A 10967-nucleotide genomic window follows, 5' to 3' on the forward strand; every position below is an offset into this window, starting at 1 on the left:
CCAACCACAAGGGATGAACTCAGATTTCTCCAGTTTCCTCATTTCCCCTCCCCCCACCTTGTCTCAGTCAAATCCCTCGAACTCAGCACCGCCTTCCTAACCTGCAATCTTCTTCCTGACCTCTCCGCCCCACCCCACTCCGGCCTATCACCCTCACCTTGACCTCCTTCCACCTATCGCATTTCCAACGCCCCTCCCCCAAGTCCCGCCTCCCTACCTTTTATCTTAGCCTGCTGGATGCACTTTCCTCATTCCTGAAGAAGAGCTTATGCCCGAAACGTCAATTCTCCTGCTCCTTGGATGCTGCCTGACCTGCTGCGCATTTCCAGCAACACATTTTCAGCTCTGATCTCCAGCATCTGCATTCGTCACTTTCTCCTCAAAGATAGTTACCACTGCACCCTGAGGTATAGCACAGAAGGGCAGAAATGTTTTGTAAGTAGATTGGAGGGGTGCCCTGAGTATTCTTAATTGTTGGCATATGCAGGATAGAGATGTTTATGGATGGAGGCATGTCCTGGGATGTCAGTGCCAGGTGTCCAACCAGGCGTCTTTTGTAGCAAGCAGTGAGCTGGAGTCACCGCTCTGACTTCCATGTCGAGAATTGTTGACATCTGATTGGCAGATTGTAGGACAGAAATCTGTAGTTGCCCTTCACCAATAACCTGATGGCACAGCAACCACAAAGTCACACAACTGATGCTACATTATTGGTATTCCTCACATTCCAACTCCAGAAGTAACAGAACAGGTTAAGAACAGTCAGAGCTGCCGTGTGCTGCAGATGATGGCGGCAGACAGCCTCCATACAATCAGAAATACAACAAGGGGTCATGTGGTGATATCAGACTCAGGCTGTCAAGGTCTGCTGCCGTGGCATCCTCTGCTGGCCCTCCAGGAGTGGACAGCTCTCCTCTCTATCATCCCCCCTGTCAGGTTTATGTCAGAGAATCATAGTGCCATCTTCTTCTCCAACACCTTCAAGCAGTATGCCAGTCATTGAGCAAGGCAGTGTCAGAATGTTAGTGCTCACCTGGGTGCATAACTCTCAATACAACTTACACTTCACCATCAGATCTGAAGGTTTAGCCCAAGGAGTAGAATATCCTAAATCAGATGATCTTTTCTTTGTGGTAAAGTTATTAATCATGCATTGGTTCTTGGCAGACAGCTTGCTCATGAAACTCAATATTTAGAAGTTCTTTCAGTCAGTTTCTTCCGAAAGAATAATTAGATTTCATTCTGAATTCACCATGCGGGTATTTCAGAAACAGGAGACATGAGCTTGGAAGCTTGTTTGTAGCAGGCATTTCCCCAACCAAATCCAAACCTGTCAAACAGGATAACCAGAAAACCCAGTGGGAAGAAAGTCAGGTGTTTGTTCCAAAGTGAGTTCTAATAGCCAAGACCAGTAATTGTTCACAAGTCACATGATTTCTAAGAAGCAGTATTAAAGAAAAAATGTTCTAATGCCTTTTCTTTGACATTTTAAAACAAATTCATCCAGGCATTTCCGTTATCCTTACATAAATATTAAATATTAAACAGCTTTGCAACAAGATACATTGTATAAACAGGTTGCGTCAGAAAATGCTTTAGCTGAGGAGAGAAGTCAAAGATTAATCCTATGAGAGATGATGACGGAAAGTAGAAGAGTTCATTGTTTATGGTTCTAATGTGGATGTTTTCTCCAAACTTCGTCTCTATGTTTTCATCTCTCGCCTTCTGAAGAAACTAGGATGTCAATCAAGGAGGTCTCTTTAAATCAGCAAATTGTCTACCAGTGCTTGGCATCATATGGAGGTGTGATTATGAAGGGAAATTAACTTTTTTTTCTTATTTTATATTCTCAGAATCACCTGGAATGCCATCTCAACCTCAGGTTACAGATGTTACTAAGGAGGCAATCACCATCACCTGGACTCCACCAGCAAAGGATGGAGGTGCCCCCTTGCTGGGCTATATTGTGGAGAGAAGGAAGAAAGGCAGCAATCGTTGGATTCCAGCAACCAAAGAGCCAATTCAAGGTCATATTCTATTGATTTAATAGCTTTGAGAAGGTTATCTCTGTTTCACCCATAAAGTCAGGATTTCATTCCTGGAATTCATCTTAAGTCATTTTCCATGTAAAACTGTTATATTAAAAGTATCAATATAAAACAAAGAACTGCGGAAGGTGGAAATCTGAAACAAAAACAATGGTGACATAAATTGGTTGAGGCCTATAAGCAACTCCTCCTTCCCCCAAGTCTCCACCTTCACGGGACCATCTTTCCCATTGCATGATAGTTATGATGGTAATGTCTTGGTGACAGTGGATTTTATTTAATTCTATCAACTAGTCCCCAGACCATTGATATTCTGGTGTGTATTCTTTGTATTTTCATCAAACTCAGGCCAGACTTCCAGGTGACTTTTAAACTAAGTTTATCAATAGACTCGACATGATGATATGGTTACAGAGTGGCATATTCTGTACTGTACAGGCTTCAACCTTTGAGGAGAACACCAGCACATGAGTACTGAGTTCAAGCTTACATCAAAGCTTAACTAAGAGGCTCATCCAAGTATACATTAAACTCCACCTCTACATTAAAGAATATAACTGCCCTGAGGAGGCACTATGGGGGAGTCTTTACCTGACCTGCATACCCTAATGGCTTGACTTCTAAAGGGTCTTTTTGTTACATAAGAGTTCATTCCTCAAAGGGTTAATTTACATCATGTCATAAGCTCCACCTATCAAGACATAAAAGGAAGGATCTAACAAGTTGCTAAATAGGCCAAATCTGTAAGTTGAAACAGAAAGTTTCAGTAGCAGTAATGCATACTTACTCTTAGGTTGAGCCTGATGTTTCACAAGACAGCATCATATATCTTAGATATAATGTAACTACACATGAAGTAAATCAAGAGGTTTATCAAGATTGAGCCTCTCCTCTATCGAAGATTTCCCCCATTTGGTATCAGTAATGTAGCCTGGCACCAGTTAGATGAAGTGGTGTCAGTGAATCTACCAAAAGTATCTTTGGTAGTACTCAGATGGTACTTGAGAACACAACCAAAAACCATTACTCCATTAGTCTCTGTCAGTTCATGATGAAGTTGCAATAGTTTTTGACTGCTTCCTTTCCCTCCATTCTTGTTCCCAATGCCTTCTGTCCTTCTAGCAAATAACAAGTTGTTTCACTGGAAAGTACATTGGTGTTCTTTGCAGGGGTGAACTATCAACATTTTTTGGAGGAATTCTTTTATTCTTTTTGAGAGAATTTAGCATAGCTTTGTTTTCATAGCTTTGTTTTTAATCATTCCAGTGAAAGATAACATAATTTCTATTCCTGTTGTGTATAATTTGGGAAGAGCTCGTGAAAAAAAGGTCTTTTCATTTGCCATTTGGATCAAAATCATAATCTCATTGTTTGTACTCACAGTTATGATTTTGTTAAAAATAGTTATTAGAGGATATCTTCATAATAATGTTTAAAAGTTAACCAATCCCAGTGTTTGGGGTTGAATACATGGTATAACATTCTAATTAATAAATATTGTAAATTAATAAGCTATATAATTAAACCCATAAATTAAAAACAGAAAAACCAGGATGAAATAGCTGCACTTATCCTACTGATGTCATGACTGAAATTAAAAACTGACTTGTGGAAACAGTGTTCTGGTAACTTGGGCAACATGTCTTTTTATTTTATATATCATCCCAGGGTTAGATGTTTATTCCTAATGAACTTCTATCCATTACTCTTCTAGACACGAAGTTTACATCTGATGGGTTAATGGAGGATGTGGAATATGAATTCCGTGTCACAGCCGTTAACCGAGCAGGAGTTGGTGAGCCCAGCACTGCATCCAATTCAGTGGTGGCTAAAGACCCCATCCGTGAGTCTGTGTAGTATCTGCACAATAGCTGACTGTTCCAATTGGGGTTTGGACAACCACTTTTAACAAAAAAAGTGCTCCTTTAAGAAGTATCGTCTACCAGTGTTTTTTTTTTAGAAAAACACATTTTGTGGCATTTAAAATGCTTTGGATCAAATTTTAGTTTTGGTAACTGCTTCCATCTAACTGAAAGTTAGGTATTATTAACCAAGCCCTGCCTTCAGTGCAACATCCAGCCTGATTGGTTTGCTGTTTGGTGAGAAAGTTGGCAGTGGAACACACCTAGAGCAGCCAGGTCATGTGATGAAGTAGATAGGTCCATTGGCAGAGTAGATATCCATTGGCAGACTCGATGGGTCCAGTGGTGGAGTAGAGTGGTGATGGAGTGAAAGGGGGATAGGAGAAGATTGTCATGAGCAAATAGAGGACTGCAATCAGCTTGCAGGGTTTCAAAACCATAAGACATAGGAGGAGAAATTAGGCCATTCAGCCCATCGAGTCTCCTCCATCATTCAATTATGGCTGATAAGTTTCTCAACCCCATTCTCCTGCTTTCTCCCTGTAACCCTTGATCCCCTTGATACTCAAGAACCTATCTATCTCCATTTTAAATATATTCAATGACCAAGCCCCCACAGCCTTCTGTGGCAATGAATTCCATAGATTCGCCACTCTCTGGCTCGTTATCTCTGTTTTAAAAAGTCTTCACTTTACTCTAAGGCCATGCCCTCGGGTCCTAGTCTCTCCTACCAATGGAAACGTCTTCTCAACATCTACTCTGTCCAGGCCATTCAGTTCTCTGTAAATTTCAATTAGATTCCCTCTCATCCTTCTGAACTCCATCGAGTATAGACCCAGAGTCCTCAAACGTTCCACATATATTAAGCTTTTCATTTCTGGAACCATTCTTGTGAACCTTCTCTGAACATGCTCCAGGACCAGTACATCCTTCCTGAGGTACGGGGCACAAAACTATGCACAATACTCGAAATGTGGTCTGCCAAAGTATCTATAAGAACCTCAGAAGTACATACCTGCTTTTCTGTTCAAGTCCTCTCAAAATAAATGCCACTGTTGCATTTGCCTTCCTAACTACTGACTCAACCTGCAAATTTACCTCGAGAGAATCCTGGACTAGAACTCCCAAGTTTCTTTGCACTTCAGACTTCTGAATTTTCTCCCCATTTAGAAAATACTCCATGCCTCTATTCTCCTCACAACTTTCCCACATTGTACTCTATCTGCCACTTCTTTGCCCACTCTCCAACCTGTCCAAATCCTCTGTAGCCTCCCTGCCTCCTCGTGCTACCTGTCCCTCTACCTATCTATGTATTGTCTGCAAATTTTGCCAAAACGCCCTCCATTCCTTCATCTAGATTGTTAATTCAGAAAGTGAAAAGCTGTGGTCCCAATATTGAGCCTTGAACAATAATTTGGAGCCAGAAGGATACTGGTACTCCTGCTCCAAACACAGTGCTATAAAAATAACTGCTTTATAGATCCAGACAGTTTCAATCAATTTATCTATAAGGCCTGGGAAACTTGCTGGAAATTAATAACAGTAGAGTTATTAAAATGAAGACGCATAACCTACTTATAGGTTTTCAATAAGTTAAATTCGTAACACCATCCCTACCCCACCTAGAATCTGTCTTCAGTGAGTTGATGTGAACAGCTTCAAGCGGATTGAGTTCATTTTGAATGTTTTAACTTCATAAGTGAATAATATTTGAGGATTAGAATTACCTCCAGGACTGTTTTAGGATTGCTTGAGGATCAGACATCTTATAGACTCATAGAGCCACACAGTATGGAAACAGATCTTTTGGCCCAACTTGTCCAGGCCAACCAGGTACCCTGCACTAAACTAGTCCCATTTGCCTGGGCTTTCCCCATATCACTCTAAACTTTCCCTATTGATGTATCTGTCAAAATCTGTTTTAAATGTTGTAATTGTTCTGTTAAAGGGGACATTGCTTGAGCATGGCGTGTTTGTCCCAACTCACTGCATCTTGATTTCCCCAGAACCCACACAGCTTGTAGGAAGCACTGCTAGAAAGGCAAGTCTTTATAGCCAATTGTCATTGAAAAGGTTTCTGAACTGCTATGTAGTAGTTTAATACAAATAAGTGAGTTACAAGGGTAACTTCAGAGATAGTTTTGTCAGCCACATTGGTAAGCACCTGAAACACTTAAAGGCCAGAAAGGATCAGGAGGGCAAGATTCCTCCCATGAACCAGATTAATGAACCAGTGGAATTTTTGTGATAATCCAAAAGTTTCACAAACCAACAACTTCATTGTCAGCTTTTAATACTTTCTTATTTTAGTAAGTTTTAAATTTAATTCAAATTTTCAAACTTTCATTGTCAGATTTGGACTCGCGTTCTCTGTGTTGTTCATCTAGGCTTCTCGAGTATTATGATCCAATCACATATCCAATACACAGCAATTCCCCTGGTTTCATAGAAACAGATTTGAATTGCTTGAAGGCATACTCCATTTTAAATGTGTGAAATGGTCTACCAGTCATAAAAGGAGAATAATCTCTTAATCCATCATGAAAATGAGGCTCTGGTAATGGAATTTCAGGACCAGTAAGAGAGCTGGACAGATCTTAAATGGCAGGCAACATGCAAACACAGCAACTTTATGGTCTTCCCCTTTTAAAGCAATGTTCCCTTCACTCTCATGCAGGATGCACCTAATGTAAACTTGTATAGTCACACCATTCCATGCTGACAATCATTCCGCAGCAACTTTATGACAGGTTAGCAGCAGTTAAGGATCACACAAATTTTGGAATTCTTAAAATTAATACTTGGCATCACACAGATGCCCTGATGCAGTGTTTCACACTAACAGTCATTTTGATGTGTATATTTGTTCCATTGTTTTCCTAGTGTACAAATTTGCAAATGTGAAGATCTGAAAACATCTTGATGGATCTTTATGTATTTTCATTTATGTGCTCAGTCTGATTTGTTTTTGATTTAATGCACTTACAATAATGAATGCCACAATTTTTTCTCAAGTTAACTTCTTCTCAAACAACAGCTAACTTTGAACTTACCACCCAGGTGCTCCAGGAATGGTGAAGGATATCAAGGTGACAGATTCCACTAACTCGAGCATTTCTCTAGCCTGGGACAAACCTGACTCAGGTGATGAGCCTCAAGGATATATCTTAGAGATGAGGGCTGAAGATGCCAAAGAATGGACAAAATGCAGTAAGATACCAATTACCAGCACCCATTATACAGTTGGAGGCCTGCAAGAGCGAGGCAAGTACTTCTTCAGAATCAGAGCTGTAAATGAAGGAGGTGTGGGTGAACCAACAGAGCTGATGAAAGGTGTCTATGCCATGCCACCTCCAGGTAAGGTCTATTTTTTTAATCAGCTTTTTAGACAATAACTCCAAGAGTATGTTGAATTAAACAAAAATAATTTTTTGAAAGTTCATGATGTAATCCAATCGTTCCAATGCTTAATGATGGAGGGAAGCCTCAAATATCGCAGTGGAGAGCATGTACTCCCTCTTCAGGAACCTACTCATTAACTGCAAAGGAGAAGCATTCAGGCAGACTGATTAACCCATTGACAGCCAACATGGCCAAGGTCTGTGACAGACCAAGGGGGTCCTCCACCATGCTCACTCCACTGCCCACTGGGTTTTAATTCTTCAATATCTTCTTGCAATCGACTAATCTGTGCTTTCTGGGGAATTCATCACAAGATGGTCTTTTTTGAGCTCTATTTCAGCCTATCAAACTCATAACCAACTCTTCTTTGGACAAATATTTGCCTGCCAGCCTTAACTGTAGTTTTCACTCACCTTTTTAGTGCTTCATTCTATGAATAGATAGGGCCGCACTCCTGACCATTGTCTCTTAACAGATAGGGCCACACTCCTGCTCATTGTCTCTGAATAGATAGGAACACACTCCTCATCATTGTCTCTGAATAGATAGAGCTGCACTCCTGATAATTTTCTCTGAATAGATAGAGCTGCACTCCTGATCATTGTCTCTGAATAGATAGGGCCACACTCCTACTCATTGTCCCTTAATAGATAGAGCTGCACTCCTGCTCATTGTCTCTGAATAGATAGGGCCACACTCCTGCTCATTGTCTCTTAATGGATAGGGCCACACTCCTGCTCATTGTCTTTTAATAGATAGAGCTGCACTCCTGCTCATTGACCCTGAATAGATAGGATCACACTCCTGCTCATTGTCTCTGAATAGATAGGGCCACATTCCTGCTCATTGTCTCTTTATACATAGAGCTACACTCCTGATCATTGTCTCTTAATAGATGGGGCTGCACTCCTGATCATTGTCTCTTAATAGATAGGGCCGCACTCCTGATCATTGTCTCTGAATAGATAGAGCAGCACTCCTGCTCATTGTCTCTGAACAGATAGGGCCGCACTCCTGATCATTGTCTCTGAATAGGTCGGGCCGCACTCCTGATCATTGTCTCTGAATAGATAGGGCTGCACTCCTGATCATTGTCTCTTAATAGATAGTACCGCACTCCTGATCATTGTCTCTGAATAGATAGAGCTGCACTCCTGATCATTGACTCTTAAGAGATAGGGCCGCACTCCTGATCATTGTCTCTGAATAGATGAAGTTGCACTCCTGATCATTGCCTCTGAATAGATAGAGCTGCACTCCTGATCCTTGTCTCTGAATAGACAGGGCCGCACTCCTGTTCAATGTCTCTGAATAGATAGGGCAGCACTCCTGCTCATTGTCTCTGAATAGATAGGGCCCCACTCCTGATCTTGTCTCTTAATAGATAGAGCGGCACTCCTGATTATTGACTCTTAAGAGATAGAGCTGCACTCCTGATCATTGACTCTTAATAGATAGGGCCACACTCCTGATCATTGTCTCTGAATAGATGGAGTTGCACTCCTGATCATTGTCTCTTAATAGATAGAGCTGCACTCCTGATCATTGACTCTGAATAGATAGAGCTGCACTCCTGATCATAGTCTCTTAATAGATAGAGCTGCTCTCCTGATTATTGACTCTTAATAGATAGAGCTGCACTCCTGATCATTGTCTCTGAATAGATAGGGCCGCACTCCTGATCATTGTCTCTGAATAGGTGGAGTTGCACTCCTGATCATTGTCTCTTAATAGATAGAGCTGCACTCCTGATCATTGACTCTGAATAGATAGAGCTGCACTCCTGATCATTGTCTCTGAATAGATAGGGCCGCACTCCTGCTCAATGTCTCTGAATAGATAGGGCAGCACTCCTGCTCAATGTCTCTGAATAGATAGAGCTGCACTCCTGATCATAGTCTCTTAATAGATAGAGCTGCACTCCTGATTATTGACTCTTAAAAGATAGAGCTGCACTCCTGATCATTGTCTCTGAATAGGTAGAGCTGCACTCCTGATCATTGACTCTTAATAGATAGTACCACACTCCTGATATTGTCTCTTAATAGATAGAGCTGCACTCCGGATCATTGTCTCTTAATAGATAGAGCTGCACTCCTGATCATTGTCTCTTAATTGATAGAGCTGCACTCCTGATCATTGTCTCTGAATAGATAGAGCTGCACTCCTGATCATTGACTCTTAATAGATAGGGCCGCACTCCTGATCATTGTCTCTGAATAGGTGGAGTTGCACTCCTGATCATTGTCTCTGAATAGATAGGGCTGCACTCCTGATCATTGTCTCTTAATAGATAGAGCTGCACTCCGGATCACTGTCTCTTAATAGATAGAGCTGCACTCCTGATTATTGACTCTTAAAAGATAGAGCTGCACTCCTGATCATTGTCTCTGAATAGGTAGAGCTGCACTCCTGCTCATTGTCTCTGAATAGATAGGGCCGCACTCCTGCTCAATGTCTCTGAATAGATAGGGCAGCACTCCTGCTCATTGTCTCTTGATAGATAGAGCTGCACTCCTGATCATAGTCTCTTAATAGATAGAGCTGCACTCCTGATTATTGACTCTTAAAAGATAGAGCTGCACTTCTGATCATTGTCTCTGAATAGGTAGAGCCGCACTCCTGCTCATTGTCTCTGAATAGATAGAGCTGCACTCCTGATCATTGACTCTTAATAGATAGAGCTGCACTCCTGATCATTGTCTCTGAATAGATAGAGCTGCACTCCTGATCATTGACTCTTAATAGGTAGAGCCGCACTCCTGCTCATTGTCTCTGAATAGATAGAGCTGCACTCCTGATCATTGACTCTTAATAGATAGAGCCGCACTCCAGATCATTGTCTCTGAATAGATAGAGCTGCACTCCTGATCATTGACTCTTAATAGATAGAGCCGCACTCCTGCTCATTGTCTCTGAATAGATAGAGCTGCACGCCTGATCATTGTCTCTGAATAGATAGAGCTGCACTCCTGATCATTGACTCTTAATAGGTAGAGCCGCACTCCAGATCATTGACTCTTAATAGATAGAGCTGCACTCCTGATTATTGACTCTTAAAAGATAGAGCTGCACTCCTGATCATTGTCTCTGAATAGGTAGAGCCGCTCTCCTGCTCATTGTCTCTGAATAGATAGGGCTGCACTCCTGATCATTGTCTCTGAATAGATAGAGCTGCAATTCTGATCATTGTCTCTGAATAGATACAACTGCACTCCTGCTCATTGTTTCTTAATACATAGAGCTGCACTCCTGATCATTGTCTCTTAATAGATAGAGCTGCACTCCTGATCATTGTCTCTGAATATATACAACTGTACTCCTGCTCATTGTCTCTGAATAGATAGGGCTGCACTCCTGATCATTGTCTCTGAATAGATGGAGTTGCACTCCTGATCATTGTCTCTGAATAGATAGTGCTGCACTCCTGATCATTGTCTCTGAATAGACAGGGCCGCACTCCTGCTCAATGTCTCTGAATAGATAGGGCCCCACTCCTGATCATTGTCTCTGAATAGATAGAGCTGCACTCCTGATCATAGTCTCTTAATAGATAGAGCTGCACTCCTGATTATTGACTCTTAATAGATAGAGCTGCACTCCTGATCATTGTCTCTGAATAGATACAACTGCACTCCTGCTAATTGTTTCTTAA

The 10967-nt window shown here is 41.5% G+C and overlaps 1 protein-coding gene and 1 long non-coding RNA gene across 4 annotated transcripts in view; one reads left to right on the forward strand and one right to left on the reverse strand.

Moving 5' to 3' along the window:
* Positions 1–10967, reverse strand: part of LOC122557921 — a 117227-nt gene that overhangs the window by 70166 nt on the left and 36094 nt on the right. The window lies entirely within an intron of this gene.
* Positions 1–10967, forward strand: part of LOC122557920 (immunoglobulin superfamily member 22-like) — an 81603-nt gene that overhangs the window by 53508 nt on the left and 17128 nt on the right. For all 3 annotated transcript variants that reach the window (XM_043706139.1, XM_043706138.1, XM_043706140.1), the window contains 3 exons: positions 1854–2027; positions 3763–3891; positions 6971–7267. In XM_043706139.1, the coding sequence (XP_043562074.1) occupies positions 1854–2027; positions 3763–3891; positions 6971–7267 (600 nt within the window). The remainder of the gene's footprint in view (positions 1–1853; positions 2028–3762; positions 3892–6970; positions 7268–10967) is intronic.

This window comes from Chiloscyllium plagiosum, chromosome 16 (assembly GCF_004010195.1).
Source record: "Chiloscyllium plagiosum isolate BGI_BamShark_2017 chromosome 16, ASM401019v2, whole genome shotgun sequence".
NCBI classification, from domain to species: domain Eukaryota; kingdom Metazoa; phylum Chordata; class Chondrichthyes; order Orectolobiformes; family Hemiscylliidae; genus Chiloscyllium; species Chiloscyllium plagiosum.